Source organism: Salmo trutta, chromosome 38 (genome assembly GCF_901001165.1).
Source record: "Salmo trutta chromosome 38, fSalTru1.1, whole genome shotgun sequence".
Taxonomy (NCBI): Eukaryota; Metazoa; Chordata; class Actinopteri; order Salmoniformes; family Salmonidae; genus Salmo; species Salmo trutta.
Genome location: NC_042994.1, coordinates 13,771,925 through 13,797,018, shown reverse-complemented (window position 1 = coordinate 13,797,018; position 25,094 = coordinate 13,771,925). Strand labels below are relative to the sequence as shown.

At 41.4% G+C, this 25,094-nt stretch overlaps 3 protein-coding genes across 4 annotated transcripts; all 3 read left to right on the top strand.

Moving 5' to 3' along the window:
- Nucleotides 1-1,707: 1,707 nt before the first annotated feature.
- LOC115178316 (transcription factor Sp6-like) lies at nucleotides 1,708-13,882 on the top strand. 2 transcript variants are annotated; one of them, XM_029739452.1, is made up of 2 exons: nucleotides 1,708-2,212; nucleotides 10,741-13,882. In XM_029739452.1, the coding sequence occupies exon 2, from the start codon at nucleotides 10,912-10,914 to the stop codon at nucleotides 11,827-11,829; it is 918 nt and encodes a 305-aa protein (XP_029595312.1). In that variant the 5' UTR covers nucleotides 1,708-2,212; nucleotides 10,741-10,911; the 3' UTR covers nucleotides 11,830-13,882. The 2 variants fall into 2 exon arrangements, with proteins under 2 accessions (XP_029595312.1, XP_029595313.1); XM_029739453.1 differs by lacking the exon at nucleotides 1,708-2,212 and adding an exon at nucleotides 10,223-10,593.
- A 4,335-nt stretch (nucleotides 13,883-18,217) lies between these two features.
- On the top strand, nucleotides 18,218-22,451 carry LOC115178393 (pre-mRNA-splicing factor CWC25 homolog). The gene is made up of 9 exons (XM_029739565.1): nucleotides 18,218-18,556; nucleotides 19,001-19,173; nucleotides 19,376-19,612; nucleotides 19,729-19,798; nucleotides 19,923-20,071; nucleotides 20,967-21,048; nucleotides 21,183-21,448; nucleotides 21,581-21,748; nucleotides 21,840-22,451. Exons 1-9 carry the CDS (start codon nucleotides 18,539-18,541, stop codon nucleotides 21,952-21,954), a joined length of 1,278 nt encoding a protein of 425 aa, XP_029595425.1. The 5' UTR covers nucleotides 18,218-18,538; the 3' UTR covers nucleotides 21,955-22,451.
- A 402-nt stretch (nucleotides 22,452-22,853) lies between these two features.
- Nucleotides 22,854-24,828, top strand: LOC115178397 (proteasome subunit beta type-3). The gene is made up of 6 exons (XM_029739571.1): nucleotides 22,854-23,006; nucleotides 23,576-23,760; nucleotides 23,883-23,990; nucleotides 24,094-24,271; nucleotides 24,374-24,468; nucleotides 24,637-24,828. Exons 1-6 carry the CDS (start codon nucleotides 23,004-23,006, stop codon nucleotides 24,683-24,685), a joined length of 618 nt encoding a protein of 205 aa, XP_029595431.1. The 5' UTR covers nucleotides 22,854-23,003; the 3' UTR covers nucleotides 24,686-24,828.
- Nucleotides 24,829-25,094: the final 266 nt, after the last annotated feature.

Below are 25,094 nucleotides of genomic sequence, written 5' to 3'. Positions count from 1 at the left end.
TGCAGGCGTCCTTCCTAACTCAGTTGCCAGAGAGGAAGGGAAACCCTCAGGGATTTCACCATGAGGCAAATGGTGAACTTTAAAAGAGTTGCGGAGTTTAATCACTGTGAATAGGAGAAAATTGAGGATGGATCAACAACATTATAGTTACTCCACGATACTAACCTAAATGACACAGTGAAAAGAAGGAAGCCTGTACAGAATACAAATATTCCAAAACATGCATCCTGTTTGCAACAAGACACTAAAGTAATACTGCAAAAAATGTGACAAAGTAATCTACTTTTTGTCCTTTATACAAAGTGTTATGTTTGGGGCAAATCCAATGCAAGACATTACTGAGTACCACTCTCCATATTTTCAAGCAATGTGGTGGCTGCATCATGTTATGGGTATGCTTGTAATCGTTTAGGACTGGGGTGTTTTTCAGGATAAAAAAATAAATAGAATGGAGCTAAGCACAGGCAAAATCCTAGAGGAAAACCTGGTTCAGTCTGCTTTCCACCAGACACTGGGAGAGGAATTCACCTTTCAGCAGGACAATGACCTAAAACACAATGCCAAATCTACACTGATTACCAAGAAGACAGTAAATGTTCCTGAGTGGCAAAACTTGAAAATGTTTGTAAATTTGCAAAAATTTCGAAAAGCATGTTTTCACTTTGTCATTATGGGGTATTGTGTGTAGATGGGTGTGAAAAAAAACATACATTTAATCAATTTTGAATTCAGGTTGTAGCACGACAAAATGTGGAATAAGTTAAGGGGTATGAATAATTTCTGAAGGCACTGTATCATTCATGATTGTGAAAACGTGAATCAGAGTCAATATTTCATAATTTGATTCAAAACAAAATACATATGTATCCTGTTATGTTACAGTCCAAACCATAGACACACTGTACATGCATCATTGCTACAAACTCAGCGTTTTAAAAACTGCTGCTTCAGAGAAAGAGAAGAAGATGGCATTTAGTAAGTAAACCACTTCCCGCCGGTCTGTCTGTGGTCTCTGTTTGTCAGTTGATTTGAAGTCACTCCACCAACATGCTGTGACAGGAAAGGAATTAACTGAGAGGGAAAAAATAAAACCTTTAGAAGAAGAGGCTGATAAAACTGTGAAGAGCAGTGATGTTGGATTGGATTTAATCAGTATTTTCATTGGTATGACAGACAACAGTTAACAAGTGTTTCCTTTCATTTGGCAAAAGTAAGAGGACCAGCTATGTATTTGGGCACAACTGAGCTTTGATAAGGCACCTACACTGCCTGTAACATGCAGTAGATGAAAGGATATGATACTGTTTTGTAAATTGTGGTCTCTTGACAATTGAGAATTGAACTGACACTGAAGGTTAGATATAAACAGGTTACAGTTGATTAAGTATGACAATTAAGAGATACAATCTGTGCTAAAGAGACCTGTTGCCAGTAGTTTACATAGGATGACATTGGAGCCTACATGGTGACCAGACCAGTGACAATAATGACCATTGCAATGGTACAAGATGCCACTGTGTCACCATGGGGTCAATAAGATGGGTGACATGTATTTTTAACAAGCAATCTAATAAATAAGTAGGCTACTGTATTGTAAGTGACCAGCTACTAGTAATGCATCAGTGCATTGCGACATAATTCATTAGAGTGTTTTTTTTATTTGACAGGTCAAATGCTTTGAATAAAGTTTTTGTGAGAGTAAGTTGCGGTGGGCAAACATTAGATCCATTTAAAATGCAAGTATTAGGCACTGAGACAACCCCAAATGATGTAACAAGAGTGTTCAAAAGAGTTGTCAACTTTCTCATGGTTCCGAATGTTGTAACGTAAGTGAGCCATGCCCATGTCCACTTCCTGACCTCCTGCCGCGCGAGCGCATCTTCAAAGGAAAAGCACACACCGAAAAAGGGCGGAGCCTGCGAAAAGAAAAAGATACATAACCTATTATAAACTTTGCCACCGCTGAGTACGCTTACCTGTACGTGGAAGCGTTGTCTCGTCTCACCTGAACCGCCAGAGATGGAGGGAACTGTATGATATACGAGGATATCTATTTATTTATTCGATTATTATTTATTTTTTTACCAAAGGCTTTTACTTGACTTCTGACAAAGGTGGTTTATTTATTTTCATACCAGTGAATACAATAGGCTACAAAAAGCTATTCCTACATCGCGTCAGAATAGAACTACGGGCACCATTGTATAAACAGGTAGCTATATATGTTTCAATATAAACGTTTTTGATTCATCAGCATCGCATTTTGTTACCAACGAGGTAACCGTTGCATTGTATTTGTTGTGTAGTGGAACAATATCGAAGTGACGGGTACATCATTTTGACAGTTGCATGAACAATGAAACAGAGGACTGTACCTGGAATATCTAGAACCGCTTGAAATAAAGATATATGGCAAATATTTAAGTATTTGTTTTTAAGAAAAAGTAAGAAAAAAATATTGCAAATATCTGTATAAGTATTTATTATCTTCAATGTGTATTTTAATTTAGATTTGGAAAGACATATTTCAATTCATAATTTGTAATGAGTCATGGAGTCATGAATATATATATACCATATTTGAAAATAGTATAATTTGTACAATTCGCATCAAAATAAAGTAGGATAAAGTAGAAATTGAATAAATCTCCTTTCCAGTATTTAGGTGAATGTTTCCTGGTCACAGATGAAACATAAAGCAGGAGGTAAAGAGGCCCTAAAAGGTTGTTGAATGTCTCCTATTGTTATGTGTTTTCACCACCCCAAAGACCTCGATTTAGAAATTGCTTATCCCACACAGGGGTATTCATTATGATTGAGGGAAACAATTAGTACCAGTAATCTGTATGCCTTCCAATGTTGAAAAGCACACTGAGGATGATGAACCATCATCACCATCAAAACCAACAATCAAAATAAACAAAAAGCATTTTAGGTACTTTTTTTAATAAGAATTTATTTTTTTACAATGAATGGTATTCCAGTCGTTAGAATATGTTATAGTGAATTTTTTGACATTTTTTTTATAGGGGAGTAGCCTATCTTGCACTCTCTCATACAAAATATTCCAACGCTGTAATAGACTATAAAACTACAGTATGAATGTTATGGTGACTGAAATGCATAAAGAAGTGACTTTAAGTTGACAAAAAATAAGACAACATTACATCATGCCTCATATAGACCTGTGTAGGCCTGATTCTCCTCAACCCAGATTGATCCAAGACATTCAGGACCTTGATAATGTATGTGTAATCAACAGGGGCAGGGAACAACCCATTCAGTGAAAGGGAATGATATAATCCTAGATGATTTTAAGTACAAAAACAAGAAACAAGAAATCACGAATGTCAGAACGAATCCAGTTGACAACCCAAATAACACTGTATCAGAAATCCAAATGCAATATATGCGTATATACACCAAAAACAATATGTACAGAAGTAGATCGAGAATCCAGTATATAAATAAACAGTGTAACAAAATGCAATGTACAGTAGTAGATACAGTGCCTTCAGAAAGTATTCACACCCCTTGACTTTTTCCACATTATTGTTATGTTACAGCCTGCAATTAACATGTATTCAATTTAGATTTTGTGTTACTGACCTATACACAATACCCCATAATGTCAAAGTAGAAATATGTTTTTAGAAATGTCTTTTTTTTTTATAAATAATGATAAGCTGAAAGGTCTTGTGTCAATAAGTATATTACGGCAAGCCTAAATAAGTTCAGGGGTAAAAATGTGCTTAACAAGTCACATAATAACTTGGATGGTCTCACTCTGTGTGCAATAATAGTGTTTAACATGATTTTTGAATGACTACCTCATCTCTGTACCCCACATACAATTATCTTTAAGGTCCCTCAGTTGAGCAGTGAATTTCTAACACAGACTCAACCACAAAGAACAGGGAGGTTTCCAATGCCTCGCAAAGAAGGGCACCTATTGGTAGAAGGGTAAACATTTAAAAAAGCAGACATTGAATATCCCTTTGAGTATGGTGAAGTTATTAATTACACTTTGGATGGTGTGTCAATACACCCAGTCACTACAAAGATACAGGCCTCCTTCCTAACGCAGTTGCTGGAAAGGAAGGAAACCGCTCAGGGATTTCACCATGAGTCAAATGGTTAAAACAGTTAGAGTTTAATGGCTGTGATAGGAAAAATGTATCAACAACATTGTAGTTACTCCACATTACTAACCTAAATGACAGAATTAAAATATTCCAAAACATGCATCATATTTGCAATAAGGCACTAAAGTAAAACTGCAAGAAATGTGGCCAAAAACGTTATGTCCTGAATATAAAGCCATAAGACTTCTGAACAGGTAATCAAATGGCTACCCGGACTATTTGCATAGTGTCCCCCCCTCCAACCCCTCTTTTACGCTGCTGCTACTCTCTGTTTATCATATATGCATAGTCACTTTAACTATACATTCATGTACATACTACCTCAATTAGCCTGACTAATCGGTGCACCCGCACATTGGCTACCCGGACTATCTGCACTTAAAAATTGCACTGTTGGTTAGGGCCTGTAAGTAAGCACTTCATTGTAAGCTCTACACCTGTTGTATTCAGCGCACGTGACAAATAAACTTTGATTTGATTTGATTTATGTTTGGGGCAAATCCAAAACAACACATCACTAAGTACCACTCTTTATATTTTCAAGCAAGGTGTTGGCTGTATCATGTTAAGTGTATGCTTTTCATGGGCAAGGACTAGGGAGTTTTTTAGGATAAAAATAAACAGAATATAGCTAAGCACAGACAAAATCCTTGAGGAAAACCTGGTTTAGTGTGCTTTCTAACAGACACTGGGAGACAAATTAACCTTTCAGCAAGACAGTAACCTAAATCACATGGCCAAATATACTTACCAAGACGACATTGAATGTTCCTGAGTAGCCTAGCTACAGTTTTGACCTAAATAGACTTGAAAATCTATTGCAAGACTTGAAAATGTCTGTCTAGCAATGATCAACAACCAACTTGACAGAGCTTGAAGAATTTTAAAAAGAATAATGTGCCAATATCGTACAATTCAGGTGTTTAAAGCTCTTAGAGACTTACCCAGAAATATTCACAGCTGTAATCGCTGCCAAAGGTGATTCTAACATGTATTGACTCAGGGATGTGAATTCTTATGTAAATTAGATATTTCTGTATTTCATTTTCAATACATTTTCTAAAAACATTTTTTCACTTTGTCATTATGGAGTATTGTGTGTAGATGGGTGAGAAAAATAAAATATTGAATCCTTTTTGAATTCAGGCTGTAACACAACAAAATGTGAAATAAGGGGTGTGAATACTTTCTGAAGGTCCTGTATATTACAATGAGCTATATGAAGAATACAGTATATGAATACACAGAGTAAACAAAAGTATAAAATAAACGGTCCAGTGTTTAATGTCTCTATATACATGGGACAGCAGCATTGGCTGTGTGTGTGTGTGTGTGTGTGTATGTGTGTGTGTGTGTGTGTTTGTGAGTATGGGCGTATGCGTGTGTGAGTCTATTTGTGAGTACAGGAGTCTGCGTGTTTATGAGGTGTGTGTGTGTGTGTGTGTGTGTGTAAGCTTGTGTGTTTTGTGTGAGGGAGTCTGTTGAACAGTCTGATGGCCTGGAGATAGAAGCTGTTTTTCAGTCCTTCTGTCCCAGCTTTGATGCACCTGTACTGTCTCTGTCTGCTAGATGGTAGCAGAGTGACCACACCACCCTAGAGAGCGATTCGGTTGAGGGCGGTGCAGTTGCCGTACTAAGCGGTGATGCAGCCCGACAGAATTCTCTCAATGGTGCATCAGTAAAAGTGTGTGAGGGCCACGCTGATTTATTTCAGCCGTCTGTTGTATGGACCCTCTTCACTGTGGCCCCGTCTCCTGCAGTCCACGATCAACTCCTTTGTTTTTTTTTTTTCGTTGAAGGAGAGGCTATTTTCCTGGCACCACTCCACCAGACTCTCACCTCCTCCCTGTACACTGTCTAGGCAGGTTTCCATTGAACCAGGTTTATTTGACAAAAACAATGTTGAGTAAATCATTGCGACATGTGTAATAGAAACGGCAGTAATAAGCACATTTTTCTAAAGATCGACAACATTTTTATATATTTATTCGACGGGTGGATATTTATTTTGTCTAACTTTCTTTATTGTGACAAATGATGGAAACTGTGTTTTTCAAATGAATGATGATTGACAAATAATTGTTGATTATCATCACTTAACTATAAAGCTCCTTAACCACTTCCTGTTATTCGAAGTAGGGGTGCCGAGGGGGCTGCAGCACCCCTTTGATAAATAGAAATTGAAAACAAATAAAACATTGTATAAAACACAAAATGATATTACTCCTGTGTGAACTAGGGCTTTATTACTCCTGTGTGAACGAGGGCTTTATTACTCCTGTGTGAACTAGGGCTTTATTACTCCTGTGTGAACTAGGGCTTTATTACTCCTGTATGAGCGAACCAAAAAAATACTCCTCAGTACACGTTACGTAGCTACTGGTGGGTTTGAGTAGATTACTGATCAATCAGTGTATGATAGGCCTACACTATAATCGCTATACTAGCCCTACATGTGTAAGCTCAACCTTGGAGATCAATTTAGGGCTTATTGTTAAACAGCTAAATACTTACCTCAAACATAGGTGTTTAAGGAGGATACCCTAATTTGTTATTAAGTGTATGGGACTTTGGGGGCCAACTCAACCAGAGCACTTGAATTTCTAAAAAGACATTTAAATGTCAAAGTTGAAAGGCAATATGCCTCAGAGGACCATAAGCCTCACGGTTGTCACAGTGGCTAGTGAGCTTTCCCATTCAATGACCATAGAAATGTAAAGATGTATTCTAAGTTTATGTTGTAGTCTAATACAATGAGACAGGAGGTGCCATATTACTTGTGTACTCTTTGTCCAACTGTCAACACATGGGTTGTGCTCCTCTGTGTAGACCTGTCTTTATATGAGTCATGATGATTTATTGACACGCTAGTTGAGACACTTCCTCTACTCCATCTTCACATTTTGATTGAGTATTCGAATTGGAATTTCATGTCTGTGCCAGAATGTTTACAAACTATGCTCAAATTTGGACACATAATGCGTAACATTTACAACATTTGATGTAAAACCACATGAACATACAACAAATCAAGGTTGTTGCATTTGTCTGTGATACTAGTAGACAAACAACTGTCAGACGGTCACTATTCTACAGGGACACCAACGTAGAAGGGAATGTATTTCCCTATGTGTATGAGATTGCTTGTTGCCACTTTCACTATCAATCCTCATCTGTACTTTAATGACATTTCCCCGTCTTAGTCTTCTAGAATGTCTTGGAACCTGTAACGTTATATCACATATCAGACTAAACCACAAGATTTTCTCAACTCAAACACAAACACAGATATTTAGAAGTAGATACACAGATACTTCATTCTGTACTGACAATTCCAAATGTCTGTGTTTGATAGAAATACATTTTGGATGGTAAAAAGATAAGTATGGAGAATCCACAAGCTCCGGTCCAGTATCGTTTTTTATTCTTGGGTGTGACAGTAAACACCGGGAATCTTATTCTGCTATTATATTGTTTTTGTACTTTTCCCTTTACTGGCTGAATCGGAACGCTAACCAACATGGAATAACCCCAAAGTCAGTTCGTCATCTACCGTGATGCGTTCCTCCCCCGGAGCATCTTCTCCTCTCTGGCAGACTATTAAACCAGGGGGGGGGGGGTTGTGCTGGGTCTTGGCAGGGCAGAGTCTCCTCTGTCTCTGGCAGACTAGTAAACCAGGGAGGGGGGGTTGTGCTGGGTCTTGGCAGGGCAGAGTCTCCTCTGTCTCTGGCAGACTAGTAAACCAGGGAGGGGGGAGGGGGGGGCTGGGTCTTGGCAGGGCAGAGTCTCCTCTGTCTCTAGCAGACTAGTAAACCGGGGACTGTGTTAGGTCTTGGTCGGGCAGGTTTTACGATGCAGCCCCGTCGTCCTGCACCTTCCCCCCCCCCCTCTCCCCTCCCCCAGGGGCCCCATGCCAGCTGTTACCCTCAGGATACTCTCTAGTGTTCCAGCCAGCCACTTTTGTGAATGGAGGAGGATCGGCCACTCTCTTATTTGTTTACAGGGCTATTATATCAGAGAACGAACGAGAGAAGGGGGAAGAGAGAGAGAAAGAGGGGGATGCTTCACGCCACGGTGCATCTGACTCGCATTCCCCCAAAATTACAGAGCAGCGGAGGAGCTCTGGCTCCGGGGCGACGTAAAATAAATCAGCTTGACCTTTAACACCAGACCTCTAATTCTGGAATTCCAAACTAATCGCTTTACGATTTCATTCCAACTCAAGAGCATCTCCTCTCTGGTGTCTGAAGAGGGCCATGGGAAGACCAGTCCAAAGCATAACTCGTAATCCTGTTGGTCTTCAAGGCATTGCTTGTTGTCTCAGCAAATTGAAAACCAATTGAAGGGATCAGCGCTTGAGTTGGGCCCGTGCTCATTGGTAGGGAGTACCCGCACCCCAAATGTTCTATTGCTTGAGTACCAGTACCAACACTACTGTTCAAAAGTTTGGGGTCACTTAGGAATGTCCTTATTTTTGAAAGAAAAACACATTTTTTGTCCATTAAAATAACATCAGATTGATCAGAAATACAGTGTAGACATTGTTAATGTTGTAAATGACTATTGTAGCTGGAAACAGCAGATTTTTTATGGAATATCTACATAGGCGTACAGAGGCCCATTATCAGCAACCATCACTCCTGTGTTCCAATGGCACGTTGTGTTAGCTAATTCAAGTTTATCATTTTAAAAGGCTAATTTATCATTAGAAAACCCTTTTGCAATTATGTTAGCACAGCTGAAAACTGCTGTTTTGATTAAAGAAGCAATAAAACTGGCCTTCTTTAGACTAGTTGAGTATCTGGAGCATCAGCATTTGTGGGTTCGATTACAGGCTTAAAATGGCCAGAAACAAAGAACTTTCTTCTGAAACTCGTCAGTCTATTCTGAGAAATGAAGGCTATTCCAATCGAGAAATTGCCAAGAAACTGGAAATCTCGTACAACACTGTGTACTACTCCGTTCACAGAACAGCGGAAACTGGCTCTAAGCAGAATAGAAAGAGGAGTGGGAGGCCCGGTGCACAACTGAGCAAGAGGACAAGTACATTAGAGTGTCTAGTTTGAGAAAAGATGCCTCACAAGTCCTCAACTGGCAGCTTCATTAAATAGTACCCGTAAAACACCAGTCTCAACGTCAACAGTAAAGAGGCGACTTTGGGATGCTGTCCTTCAATTTTATGTTATTTTAATTGACAAAAAAACGTGCTTTTCTTTCAAAACAAGGACATATCTGAGTGACCCCAAACTTTTGAACGGTAGTGTACCTTGTATTGATACCTTTTCCATTCCATTTCAAAGAGTGAATCTAAATCTCACAAGTTGTAGGCTATCTTTGCAAAGTTTCTGTATGTTGTGGAAATAGCTTGCTCAACCTGGCTTTAACGATTTTGTGGACAAGGGACAGGAGACAGGTCTACCATTGAACCTTAACCTTTTTAATGAAGCTTGATTGTCTGGGTGGGTAATGCTGTATGGTCTCTCTCTCCCAGATATGGTATCACAACCTACGATCTTCAGACAAACAAAGATAGTAACCTCTTCAGAACCAGACTGCTTTACTGTTTCCTGCAGTAAAAATAATGGCATATATTTGGGGGGTGGACTGCCAATTTATAATTTTGGGCCAGAACATTTTTGGAATCCTTTTCGTGTTTTGAACCAAGTAAGCGTCTCCTGTATATTGAGTTACAGCTTTTTGACAAAAATGTCTCTCGACTCCTATAATCTTAACAGGTGCATTCCATCACCTCTCAAAATTCCAAGATAACCTCATTTGTGGGGTGTATATCGTAGCATTGTTCTGGTCCGTTGGAGTTGACGCACTGCAGTGCAGGGGGGACAAGATGCTGACTGTCTTTGAGCATGCTGCCATAATTATATGGATAAAGTCATTGTTCTTGTGTTATTGTTGGATTTGTGTTCGCAGTCTCCTGAAAGCCGTCAGTCAGCAACTGTTGATGCATGCTGCTGCCAGTGTGTAGGAGGCGGGGCGTTGTTTTTTAGCGCAACGTCTCTTTTTTGTTAGTCGCCTCGAAGGAATGTTGTTGTAAATCATGTGTGATTCATAAAAAACAGGTTCTTCTGTCTGCTAGGCTTCATCTCTGAAAATCTCAGAGACGTACAAAACTGTAGATCTTGGCCCACAGCCATTACCTCCCTGGATCTTCTTCCTTTTTACCTCCGTCTCTGCACGAGGCTGTTCCTGTCTACACTCCTCTCTCTTTCTCGCTCTCCTCCTCCTTCCTCCGCCACCTTTCGTATTTATCTCCACTCTTCCTCTGCCTCTTCATAGGGCTGCTGAAGTTGTTTTCTCTTTAACTGTCCTCCACCATGGGAAGTACCTGGCATCGGATGCATTTGGCAGGTTTCTGTCCGGACACGTTTCCCTCATCTCCTTCCCCGTATTCTGTCAGCTCTCTCCTCGGCCACGCAGCGTGAGAACTGAGGTGGGGTGTCCATGGAGACGGGGGCATGTCTGTTGGGTTACACTGTAGCCCAACAGTATTTCAAGTCATTTGGCTAGAAGCAGTAGTCATCTTACAAGAATTTACTACATCATTTTACAATTTGACAATCCGTTTTTTTGCCAACAGGTTAGTAATCGTGAATAGGATCCTCAAGCTCTCCATCCAGCCATGTGGTAGTCTACACATCTTGACCCAGTTATCAGTCAGCACACCACACCCCGGACCCACCCGGCCACCGCTCACTCCTCACCAGACTCAGCCTTCAACACCAGTATCCCACAGACAGCAGCTGGTCTCATGGCCCACCCCTATGAACCCTGGTTACGGACAGCACCCCCTGGTGGCAGCTCAGATGAGATGAACGTTCCCTCATGGTGGGACCTCCACACTGGGCCAGGGAGCTGGATGGATCTGCAGGCGGGCCAGGGTGTGGGCTTACAGGCAGTTGGTCAGAGCTCCATGGGTCTGCAGTCCTCCCTGGGGCCTTACGGCTCCGAGCCCCAGCTGTGTACTCCTGCTCAGCTAGCCCAGCTGGCCCCAGCCTCACACTCAGCTCACTCTCACCTCTTCCCCCAGGATGGCTTCAAGATGGAGCCGCTGGGAGGACCTGAGCTCCTGCAGTCGGAGTCGTACTCCCTGGAGGAGCCACAGGAGGGTGCCGCCTCGGTCCGGCCCAAGGCCCAGCGCCGCTCTGCCTCCAGGGGCTCGGGCCAGTCTGTGTGCCGGTGCCCCAACTGTGTCCACGCCGAGCAGATGGGCCAGAGCACTGACGACGACCGGAGGAAACACATGCACAACTGCCACATCCCGGGCTGCGGCAAGGCCTACGCCAAGACCTCCCACCTGAAGGCCCACCTGCGCTGGCACAGCGGGGACCGGCCCTTTGTCTGCAACTGGCTCTTCTGCGGCAAGCGCTTCACTCGCTCCGACGAACTTCAGCGACACCTGCAGACGCACACCGGCACCAAGAAGTTCAGCTGCACCATGTGCCCCCGCGTGTTCATGCGCAATGACCACCTGGCCAAGCACATGCGCACTCATGAGTCTCCCTCCGGGCCAGGGGAGGAGAGGATGTATGGAGAAGGGGGCAGGATGGGGAAGAGCTTTGACACGCCTTCTCCTCAGCCCTCCCACGCCACTGCCTCTGACACAGAGGCACCCCTTAAGCAGCCGAAATGTGAGAAAGACCCCTCTGGGACAGGACAGTCCAGCTAACTGTATCCCATCCATGTCTGGAATGCTATACCGATAATATACAGTCAGTAGGCTACTATTAGCCATTTCTATCAGACAGAGAATCAATCCGTAGTTTATAATACATCTAGTCCAGTGGAGGTAGAATCATAGGGGGTTTTATATTATAAATTGTTAGTTTATTTCTACCAGATGCATTGAACAACATAAGGCAACAAAGGCCCCTCTGATTTTCAGCATGCATCATATCACATATAACAGCACCATACAGCATAGACAGACATAAAACCAAAGAGTCCAAAGCAATTACCCATATGTTACATCACCAACAGAGGACAAGCTGTCAAGTGCCTTGCTGGAAGGATATCCATCTAAGGAATCAAGGAAAAATATTTTTTAGATGTTCTCTTCCATTTAAATAGCAACCAAGTGGCAACCAAGCCAGAGCCAAAGCTTGCTAGCTGCTAGGACTTCCATTGCTGCTACTACTATTATACCATCCATCGACAGAGACTTTGGGAACGAGTTAAAGTGAAGATGGTGCTTGATGTGTTTACAGTGAAACTACTAGCTACTTGGAGAGAGATTTATTTCCAGGAAGCCATCAAACTCTCCAGTCTCCACTGCACAAATCTAACTGAATTTAAGGCAATGGAAGTAGAGGGTTAAAATATGTTGGTATGTTGTGTTGGCTTCGTTTTCCCACACTTTAACCCACCCCCTTGACTTGCTGTGTATAATATACTGTATGTGAGTGTATGAACATGTCACTGGAAAATTCCACACTGTATTTTTGGTTTTGACCACGCACAATGTGGGCGTCAACCTTTTGCCAAAGAGCACCACAGTAAGCACCACTATAATCCAGTTTGGTGCGGTATGTGGGCGGTGCAAGTAAAAATGACTGCATTTTCTCAGTAGATGGCAAATTAATTATAAGTATGGCACTTGAAGTGCAGAGATGTCCCACTACAGCACATTATGGCATGGAATTCATACTCCATGTTTTATGTCAAAAATATATTTTCTGTTTAATGTACAGTAAGAAGACATGAATTGTGTTATCAATGTATTTCACTTAAATGCACCGTATGTATCATCATGTTTAAACGTCCCCCAACTGTGACTGAAAAGCACCGTTGCTCATCATTTGACACTCCTTATCTCGGCTATGCAGGTGTGAATGGAATGTTACATGATGACAGCATATCTCATTCACAGGAAATGTGTAATTCCATGGTCTTGTCCCTGATAGTGTATGATCCACACAATACCAAGTTCACACTTCACAGAACATACTGTAGTAACACTTGATAAGGATTTCCTCAGACAAAAGACAGGCTGGATACATCACTACTCATGAAATGTACGCTAGACTGAAATGTGAGCTGAACTGAAATCCCTCATTGAGAGGAACTTAGGTAAACCATATTTTGTCACACCAACAACTTCCAGGATAAGCAACAATTCCTCCTCCAAGGTTGTTCAAGCATAAAGCCAAAAACAGATCGAGTGGAATTGTTTAGAAACCATTTTGATATTAATAGTCATAAATAATAATTTCTATATTGATAGAAGATGCACTTTGATAAAGTTTTAGGAATCTAGTCTAGACCTTTCTAAATAGGCTTAGGCCTGTGTGTCGTGGTTTAGGCTTCTTAGCTTATTGTGATCACTGTAAAACAAATTAGCCTTGTTAGGAAAACATTGTTGTATTTTGAGTAGTGACTTAGTCAAAATGTGCTTCAAATGGTCTAAGCTGAGGTTTAGCTATGTAGAGATCTCTCACTGAGGTGTTTATTGTAGCCCCCATTAGACATATCCCTAAATAAAATAAAACAATGGTTTTTGATGGTTTTACTTGCATTTCGTGTATCAAATGTGATGAAAGGACATCACCTTGAGACTCATCTATTGCAAATCACTTGGGGCCCGATTCAGACATAGGAAATGTACGCCTTTCCTTCACACACCTTTCCTACGCACTTCACAGTAGTTGGTATTCAGTCTTACCTTATACAGGTGCGGTTCCCTTGCGTGTGCTGAATACATTTAATTAAACAGCTGAAAACCCTCCCACTTGCTGGCCAATATATTTTGTTATGGAGTTTTCTTTCAATAGGGTTTCCAGTACATTTGTCTAAAGCACCCCTTTAAATGTGGTGTACCTTTAATTAGAATTTTCTCGACAGACTCATTAGAATAAATGGATAGAACATTTCAGAATATTAGGGATCAACGAAAGAAAGCCATGTATTCATCTCCTTTTCAGCACCAATTGGTGAAGCTTGTATATTATTTAGGGCTAGGAAAGTATTTATGAATAATCAGTGGTGGAAATAATATCCAGTTGTCATACTTGAGTAAAAGTAAAGATACCTTAATAGAAAATGACTCAAGTAAAAGTCACCCAGTAAAATACTACTTGAGTAAAATTCTAAAAGTATTGAGTTTGAAATATACTTAAGAATCAAAAGTCAATCGAATTAGTAAAATATACTTAAGAATCAAAGTTAAAGTGTAAATAATTTCAAATTCCTTATATTAAGCAAACCAGATGGCACAATTTTCATGTTTTTTTATTTAAAGATAGCTAGGGACACACTCCAACACTCAGACATCATACATACGAAGAATTTGAGTCCGCCAGGTCAGAGGCAGTAGTGATAACCAGGGATTTTCTCTTGATAAGTGCGTGAATTGGACCATTTTCCTTTCCTTTCATTCAAAATGTAATGAGTACTTTTGGGTGTCAGGGAAAGTGTATGGAAGTAAAAGTAAAAGTAGTCAAAAATATAAATAGTGAAGTAAAGAAGTATTTTTACGTAAGTACTTTATACCACTGTGGATAATAATAAATAAACAGGTTTGGAGAGCCTCCACTCAATATTGGTGAATCAAAAATACAGTGGATTGATTTATCCTGAAAGTTGCCAAATTCCATTGTTCAATTCTGAAATTGAAAAGTGTACAATAGGGGTTGAACAGTAGTCCTATAAATCTATCCTAATAATCCTCACTAATCATGTAACTTTGATGATAACGGTCCATTTGTCGTAAACTGTGCACCAGGCTCCAGATTTAAACTGCTACATATGGTCTGCATTCCATAAAGATTCAAATACGCTACATGTCCCGAATTATTGCCCAATTTATAATACGTTAGCCTAATATGATCCGCTATTGCTAGCTATCCTCAGGAACAACCACACAAACTTGACAGAGGTGAAAAAGGTAAACTAACGATGTCATGGAAAGATGCAAAATGTACAGTATGTGGGTATAACTGACAGTGTCTACAGAGAGTGGCTAATATTAAAACAGATTGGAAAAAATACAGTAAAAAGTCCAGGTTTATAATTCAAAAAGTCATAATTCAATTCGGTAGGTTTGACGCTATACAGTCATTTGCAGATGGCCACATAAGCCTATAGCTTGGGTCTCCAATCTTCATCCTTGCAAGTTACAGTATAAGGCCAGCATTTCATAAACTTCACCGTGGAAAAGATGATAGGCTAGGTTGATACACTTCAGTTTGCTGCCATATGACTGGTTTCACATTTGTCTCCAGCTATCACAAGGTAAAATAGATCTAAAACAATTGTCATTTATATTTACAATCCCCTTATCCAAGCGGCTTACTCATTTACCTAGCTTTTATCAAAAGCTCTTATCAATTTGTAAATTACAGTGCATGGAGAATTGTGTTACTTCTATCAGAAAAAATTAAGTAGATGTTGTTTCACTTGGAACCAACAGGAAGCTCAACCTTATTCATCATTTCATCAGGTAAAAGGGGTGGAATTATGAGGGAATTAAGTCAAGACAAGGTTAGAATATGGTGTTTCTGAGGGCCTCCCAAGTGGCGCAGCGGTCTAAGGCACTGCATCGCAATGCTAGAGGTGTCACTACAGACCCGGGTTTGATCCTGGGCTGTATCACAACCGCCCGTGATCAGAAGCCCCATAGGGCGGCGCACAACTGGCCCAGTGTCGCCTGGGTTAGGGGAGGGTTTGGCTGGGGGGGCTCATCGCGCTCTAGCGACTCCTTGTGGCGGGCTGGGAGCCTGCAGGCTGACCTCGGTTGTCAGTTGAACAGTGTTTTCTCTGACACATTGGTGCGGCTGGCTTCCGAGTTAAGAAGTGCGGTTTGGCGGGTCATGTTTCGGAGGATGCATGACTCGACCTTTGCCTCCTGAGCCCTTAGGGGAGTTTCAGCGATGAGACAAGATTGAAATTGGGGAAAGAAAAAATACAAAAAATAATACAAAAATAAAAAGAATATGGGGTATATATAGACACATCTCCACTACACCTTCATTTTTTATGTTGACCCAAACAAATAGCAAGTGAATAGCATGCTATTCTCATGCCTAAGTTCAAGGTCAGAATACGTGTAGAGAGAAAAGTGCATAAAAAGGGAATTCAATTCCCTTCTACACACGCTTAAATCGGGTCGGAATTTCCCCCTTGTAGCTTTGCATTTCCAATAGGCCTATCTAGGAACACTTGATACATGTATTAAATAGGCCTACTGGCTATCTCTATTATTATCATAACTGCTATTATTGAGTTGTATGTGTTAGATAGGAGCAGATTGAAGATTATTTAAATGATCTTATTTTATTGATTACAGTAGTATGCTGTCGCAGTAGATATGAATTTAAACAATATGTTGTCATAATTTAAATACTGCTGTACCATTGCCTGAATTTAAGACTTGCTTGTAATTTTAATAGAGAAATGTTCTTTATGGAAATAAAAATAGAAATATCACTAAGTAGTATGTTGTTTATTTATTCAGTACTTCATCATGATTTATTATAAGATGCACTGCTAGAACCAACTTGCGCACGCGCATGCGTGCGTGCACGCGTGTGTGTGTGAGAGGGAGCAACAGGTCAGAGAGCATTTTCATGGCAACTTTTTGAAAAACAGTTGTACAATGATGCGCTGTTGAACGCATTCTGGGAGTAAGAGGAGACATGGAGATGTCTTATAGAGAAAAGGGGAGTCAGGAGAAGCAATGGATGCAGAGTTTTCTATGTTTGAGATGACAAGGGCGTTGGAGGGCTGTGGAGAAGATAAAGTGTGTTATATGATGTTTAAGCATGCACCGGACAGTGTGTTGGAAACAGTGTTAGGGTTGTATAATGAGGTGTGGAAGACTGGGGTGATACCTGCTGGGTGGAAACGTGCGGTGATATTGCCGTTTGTAAAACCAGGTAAAGATCCCACTAGGGCGGGCAGTTATAGGCCTACCACACTGACAACCAACATGTGTAAATTGATGGAAAAGATGATAGTGAGTAGGATAATGTATTTCTTGGGATTTATGGGTTTGATGAGTGCGTTATTAGCACAGAGTGGGTTCAGGACAGTGGAGGCTGGTGGGAGGAGCTATAGGAGGACAGGTTCATTGTAATGAATGGAATTGGATAAATGGAACGGAGTCAAACATGGTTACCATATGTTTGATACCGTTCCATTAATTCCATACCAGCCATTACAATGAGCCTGTCCTCCTATAGCTCCTCCCACCAGCCTCCTCTCGTTCAGGAGAGGGAGGTCTGCCATGGATGCCCTGGTGACAGTTAGTACAGAGATAGCCAAGGCCCTGACAATAAAAGAGGTGATGAGTGTTGTGTATTTTGACATTGAAAAAGCTTACAATATCATGTGGAGGGAAGGGTTGTTGATCCAGTTGAGTGCATTGGGAATTGGGGGATGTCTGTAAAACTGGATCATGGATTTCCTGTTTGATCGAGTCATATGGGTGAGGGTGGAGTTAGGAGGTGGGACAGGGACAGGGAGAAGAATGACGGAAGGAAGGAAGACGGGCAGGTCGGATAGGGGAGACTTGGTGCTGTTAATGAGACTGGAAAGGATGGGACTGGTGGCAAGCTTTGTTGGGTTCCTGCCCATGTGGGTGTGGAGGGTAAAAAGAAGGCCGATGTGGTGACTAAGAGTGCTGTGAGGAGAGAGGGGGTAGATATTCAGGTCCCACTGGGCCGCTGGGAAGTCAAGTCCTTGATCCGGGCAAAAGGGCTCCATTTTTGGCAAAGGGAATGGGATGCTAGTAGTAAGGGGAGGCCATTTTATTGTGTGTATCGGTCAGTAAAGGAAGAGGTTGGGAGTAAGTTGTGTGGAGTAGACTACGATTTGCACACACAGGTTTGAATGCCATGTTGGGGATAATAGGGAGACATGAAACAGGTCTGTGTGATGAGTGTTTAGTTGAGGAAACGGTGGAGCCTGTGTTGATATTTTGTGAATTGTATGATGTAGATAGGGAGAGATTGTGTGAAAGGGTCTGAGAGGTTGGACAGGGTTGGGGTTTGGGTGGTGTAGTGGGGGAGGGAAGTGATGTCTAGGGGTCTATTTCACTTTCTTAGAGGAACAGGACTAACGAAGAGAATTTAATATAGCTAGGCCGTGACTGGCCTTACACTGCAGTACAGTAGGTGGCGGTGTATGCTCCTTGAAAGTTGGATGCGATCAGCCAACCCAATCCCCAAGAAGAAGAAGAATAACGAAACAACCAGAAAAAAAGAATCAGAAAGGCCGGAAGTACTATGAAAAACACAACACGCTAGCCTAGCATGCAGATGTCGATGTTATTTAGATAATAACAGACATTTGTTTTGTCAGGTACAATAACCACATAGGCAGAGGACACGTTTATTCATATCTTATTTCTCAATCGGACCGAGTGGGCGATCTAAGTCAAGATGGGAGGAGGTGACCTCGTAAGTATGAGCAAATATTAGCTTACAACGCTAACGTTAGCGCTTAACTAGCTAACTAACTTAGCTACGCATGTTTGTTTTGTTTATTTCTAGCAAGCTAACTAACTAATCACAAAACCACTTAATTCAACTACGGCCAACTTCTGAACTAGTGTTTAGTGAAGCGAAACGCCATCACTCACGACAACGATGGCTAATGTTAGTTGGCGTAGCTAGTTAACTAAGTTGACCCCCTACCTAAATTAAGTTTTGAAGGTGTGTTTATTTTATATTTTCCCAGTTATGTTGTTACACAACTACTTAGCGTTACTCAGACGTAGTAATCCCTTACCTTCCCAGAAGAACAATTGGAATTCAGAAATTATGGTTGTATTGATCAATTGTAGCTATCTTTCCCTGTTTTGTTTAATTATATCGAATATCACTTTCCCTTATCTCTGTCAGAACTTGAAGAAGAGCTGGCATCCCCAGACTATGAAAAACATAGAGCGGGTTTGGAAGGCTGAACAGAAGCACGAGGCTGAGGCGAAGAAGATCGAGGAGCTTCAGAAGGAGCTGAGAGAGGAACGAGCTCGAGAAGATATAACCAGATTCGCTCAGCAGACTGGGGCTCTAAAGTAATGCTCACCTCACTGACCCTTGTGATGAGGAGGAAGTAATAGGTCTCACCTTGATAGAGAAACCACTGTCCTGTCTAGGTTTAAAAATCAAATGAGAGCAATTTAAGTGTGCCCTCTCACCACAGACAAATGGACAGAGATACACCCCTTGGATGAAGTCACTAACACTCAACTGCTTTTTGTTGTTGTTTTACTCCAGGAAAAAGGATGACCGGTTGGACTGGATGTACCAGGGCCCAGGTGGTCAGGTGTCCCGTGATGAGTACCTGCTGGGCCGCCCCATCGACAAGCAGATTACCCAGCAGTTTGAGGAGCCAGAGAGCGGTCCATCCGAACAAACCGGCCTCCTGCCTGGCTCAATCTTCAACCCCTCCACCCCTGCATCCAACCTCGACATGGCTGCCAAGATCAGAGAGGACCCGTTGTTTGATATCAAGTCAGTCACTCGTCTCTTTCTTTACCATTTAATGTGTCCAGCTAGCAACTGTTATACATTGATGTTCTGCTGTTAGCCAAGAGGTGATTATAATGACACGTGTCTTATTTTTCAAGGAAACGAGAGGAGGAGAAGAGGAGGGAGGTCTTGACAAACCCAGTGAAAATGAAGAAGATCAAAGAAATGGTAAGTTGGATGGCTCCAATAAAACTGGAATGAAATCAGTTTCAGCCTGTTGTAGTAATAGTTTCAGATGAACTGGGTTCTAAAGCAGCAACAGTTTTTCACTTTTTTTTAAATTTGATTTCAGCTGCGTCAGAATCTTGAAAAGAAAGACAAGAAAAAGAAGAGGAAGAAGGCCAAGAAGGAGAAAAGGGAGGAGAAAGAGAGGAGAAAGGAGAAGAAGCATAAGAGAAGGAGCTTGAGCTCAAGCTCTGAAAATGAAAACAAAAAACACAGGTGCACCTAAAACCTAACTTCAATTGAGGTTTCTCAGGAGCAGTAAACAGATGCCAATATGATCAGATGTTCAGTTTAACTGTTTTGATCTTATGAGCATTTTGTGATGGTTTACAAATCTAGCTTGCAGCTTCTATTGTTGACGGCAACTTCTGGATGATTGTTTGTTTGTTTGTTTGTTTAATCCTATCAGTCCTTAGACCCCAGCAAAATTCTACTTTTAATTAGGATTTATCTGAATTTCATTTATCTGCATGTCTAGCCCTTATATTTAGCCTCTCAGTGAAGTGTTTTACTATTTTCTTTTCAGGACAACAAGTAGAACACAAAACAATTTGTCATAAGTAGTTGCGTTAATTGACAAATGTCCATAAAGAAATAAGGTTTGCCAAAGCAAAAACCTGATAAAAATGAATTTATATTAATGCTGTAAATACAGAAATGGTTTGCTCACTGGGAAATGGATATCCAACTAGTCAGTGACAACTGTGAGCTTATTACAGTATTATAGACACTATGTCCTGGGATTTCCTATGATATTCTATGTAGAAGAACCTCTTACCTTCTAATGACTCCTTTGTAGCTTGTGAGCGTTATAGAACAAAACATGTTACATGTGCGTGTTCATGAGCTTTTCATAGATGGGTAGCTGAAACCATTCGGACTACAGACATTCGCCCTTGTCTCACAAACACCGCTCTAGCTCAGCCGCCGTTAATGATCACACAGACTTATGGTTAGTACCTACGGATGCAGAAGAAATGGATGAATCCAGTGGTACAACCCATAAGTATGTAGCTCAAATACACAATGTTTAAAAGGGGTTGGAAGTACAAAACGTTCCAGCGTTGAGGTGGGACTCATTGTGTTAACTGAGTGATGTATCTTTACTTAGGCACCATTCTAAAGAGGAATCCAAAGAAACAACCCACTCACATTCCCACCACCGCAATGTCCCAGCTGGCTATGGACTACAGGTCAGTACGGCTCAATCTTTATATATTGACAGTGACACCATGAACGTTGTTATATCTTAGTCCAATCAATCCAAAGTTACTTAAATCCTCCTGAGAGAGATGTGTACCGCTCATCGCCTAATTTCTCTCCTCAGTTTCCAGCTGGGAGGCATCATCAGTCCTCAAAGCCCCCCAACCACTCGAGGCACCGTTCTCAGGAGAGGACCTGCTCTCGATCGCCTCAAAGGACAGACGGGAACGGCCATCATTCCTCTCACAGGACAGACAACCACTCCTCTCACAAATCAGAGAACCACTCATCCCACAGGACAGACCAGTTCAAAGTTCCACAGTTCCAGCGTCCCAAAGCCCCCAGCCCACAGAAAGATCGCTACCAAAGGCGTCAGAGCAGTACCACCAAGTAAGAGTCCACAGCACCTGTTTATACAATTATCACACTTGGGTTCAATCATCGGTGAACTAATGGTAATCGCACAACCCCATCCTAAAGGATTTTCTTATCCCTATATTTATCTGTGTGATATTCTCTTAGATGTCTCTCTGCTGAAGAGCTGGAGAAGAAGAGGAGAGAGATGATGGACTTTGCCAAACAGAGAGACGAAGAGCGTGAAATCAACATTAGAAGTTACAAACGACAGGATGAGAAAGAGCGGGAGAAAGAGAAAGGCAGCAAGCATGACCGCAACGCTGGCTTTATCCAGTAAGTATCTTGCTGACTGACATGTGCACGTATTGCATACTTACTGTGGCTGTTGTCTGGTCCTCTAAAACTCTTGCGTCCTTCCCTGCAGTAACATGAAGCTGGAGAGTGCCTCCACCTCATCCTTGGAGGACCGAGTCAAGAGAAACATCCACTCCATACAGAGGACCCCCGCATCCTTGGAGAAGAATTTCATGAGGAGATGAGAACTAGAAGAAGCAGGAATGGGTTGATGGAGGAGAGAGTAAAAATATGCACCAGCTACCACACTGAAATATGTGCACCAGTTTGCCAGGACTGCCAACTCATTTATATTTTAATAAACAAAACAGACACTGCAGAGGCACCATGCATTTGCACTCAGGCCCTGTGAAACTGTCCCTTAGCCATTGCCCTGACTAAAACAATGCAAAGGATCTGACTTCCTCTGTAATGGCAAAACTCACCTGTGCCATTCACCAGCAACAACAAGCCATACTTACCTTCATAGAATGAGCAACCTTGGATTTATTTTAAGTGGAAATTGTATATTTTGTTCTCTACAATGGTTAGAATTATTCAAACTTTTATCACACACACACACAACCCTTTTGTAAATGATGTTCCTTGGATATCTTTAGTGTATTGCTGTAAAGGAGAAGAATTGTGTATCTTAATAAAAATAGTTCCTAAAGCTCTTTGAGTTGGGGACTAACAAACTAAATACTGTCGTTGACTTAACATGTGTTGTTGTATATGATGCTGATTTCTGCTTTGATACACCTTCAGAAAACTATGATAATTGAAAACGTCCTATGAAGACAAAGAAAAATTCTCAGGCACACTGTCACCAGCATCATCATAAAGTAGACATTTTTGAATGACTATCATGAAATCCTTTTGGTTTTATAGGATAATGCTGGATTTAAGTGTAGCCCATCTCCAGTGGTTTGGTGTTTTAGTCACAGGCTCATAGCTTACTGTACTGTAACTTGACTTTATTTCCATTATTGTTTCACTTTCGCACGCTTCAAGCAAACTAGGAACATTTGCACCCTCCCCTAACACAACCGTCAATGATAACAACGGTGGCCACCCGGAACTTTCTACAGACCCAATCATCGTGTAGTACCGAATGACGTATCAAACAGCAAGGTTGACTGATTTCCGGCTGTTCCAAATCGTGTAGTCACTGTGGAATTGTTATCCGCAGTCATTCAAAATAGTGAACATTTACAAGATATTTCAAGGGCTAAGACACCTCAACGTATTCACAATGGTAAGATTGTCAATAAATAATGTATGCATGTAGCTAGTACTTGTGGTCCGTAGATTGGTTTGTAAAACTAGCTCAGCTAACGTTAGCAACCGGCTGCCTAATCAGTTTGGTAGCTAGCATTTAGCTTGCTAACGTTAGCTAGCCATGCCAAAAATCACCTGCAATGGTAACTAAATTGTTCAACGAAAATATAACTAGCGTTAGGCATTTTCCAAACGTAACTACCACATTAACTCGCAACCGAGTTAGCTATAAACTGGATTATTGTCGCTAACGCTGGTCTATGAATGAGCTGACTAGCTAATGTTAGTACTAGTTATCTGAAGAGGGATGCATCAATTTATGCAACTTAAGTCTGTTGATGGAAGTTTATAATCTTGACGTTCCTACCTAATAGTTATGCCAATATTTCTACTGATTCACCAATGTTTTAAGTAATGAAGGTCACCCGTCAAAGTTATTAACTCAATAGTTTGTGATGGAAACAATGTTTGGGTTTTGAAATTGTCCCAGTCACGATTGCTACTTAACTTCTATCCCTCGTCTCCTTCCTTGTCTTCCATCTCCAGTCTATTATGTCCTATAATGGTGGCGCCGTCATGGCGATGAAGGGTAAGCAATGTGTAGCCATTGCAGCAGATCGGAGATTCGGTGTACAGGCTCAGATGGTGACCACTGACTTCCAGAAGATCTTTCCCATGGGAGACAGACTCTACATTGGCCTGGCTGGTCTGGCTACTGACGTACAGACAGTGTAAGTGTGCCTTGGTCCATCAGTGCACCTCTTCTCTCCCAAGTTTTAGAGTATTTGGATGGTCAGTGCAACAGATCGACTTTGCAGGTGATATTAATTATCCACTCTATTTCTCTTAACAGTTCCCAGAGGCTCAAGTTCAGATTGAACCTCTATGAGCTGAAGGAGGGGCGTCAGATCAAACCCAAGACATTCATGAGCATGGTCTCCAACCTGCTCTATGAGAGGAGGTGAGTTTACTGATGTGAAGAAGCACAGTATTTCATATACAAGTCTTCACTTCCGCCTTGGTGGCAAGTCTGTGACTGATCAAACGTGAATCACTTGTCTCAGATTTGGGCCATACTACATTGAGCCTGTGATCGCTGGCCTGGACCCCAAGACCTTTGAGCCATTCATCTGCTCCCTGGACCTGATTGGCTGCCCCATGGTGACAGAGGACTTTGTTGTGAGCGGCACTTGCTCAGAGCAGATGTACGGCATGTGTGAATCTCTCTGGGAGCCAGACATGGTAGGTTATTGTGTACTGTATTGTAAGATAATACATTGAGTGTGATAGTTGACTATGTCTCTGACTGTCTTTATTTACAATGGTTATTTTTGACAACTACAGGAACCAGAGGACCTGTTTGAGACCATCTCCCAAGCCATGCTGAATGCAGTGGACAGGGATGCCGTTTCAGGCATGGGTGTCGTTGTGCAAGTCATGTAAGCACAGTCATACTTTTCCACTGCCTACATTTTGGATTAAATACTTGCTAAATTTGTAATTAATCTGAGGATACATACAAATTACATGACATTTAGATGGTGATCTTTAGTAACGCTCTGGTCAATGTTGTAGTGACAGTACCTTGATTTGACTTATTTTGACAGTGAGAAGGACAAGATCACCACACGTACCCTGAAGGCCCGAATGGATTAAAGCTCCTCTCCCTCTCCCTCTGCTGCTTCAACCCCTCATCTCTACCAACTCCCACTATTTTGTATGAAAATGATAAACACTGCGTGTACTGTTTTTCTTAAGATACCGTTCAATAAAATGAATGACTATTAGTGTTACAATGACTCTGGTTTGCCTGGTATGTTATTTCAGAGCAAGTAATGAAAGATGAGGGTTTAACATGATCAGATTATGATAACTGTGTGGATTAATAAAACAGGGAAGGATAGTCTGCAGCCAAATTCAGTAATCTCATGAGAAGAATAGTCTCCGGGGACTAATCTGAATGAATTGAGCGGCTAAACGACTTGTCTGACACTTGTCTTATGCGGAAATTTCGCTGCGCTCTCGATACAGAATAGGTCATTATAATAACCTAATTTAAAACACC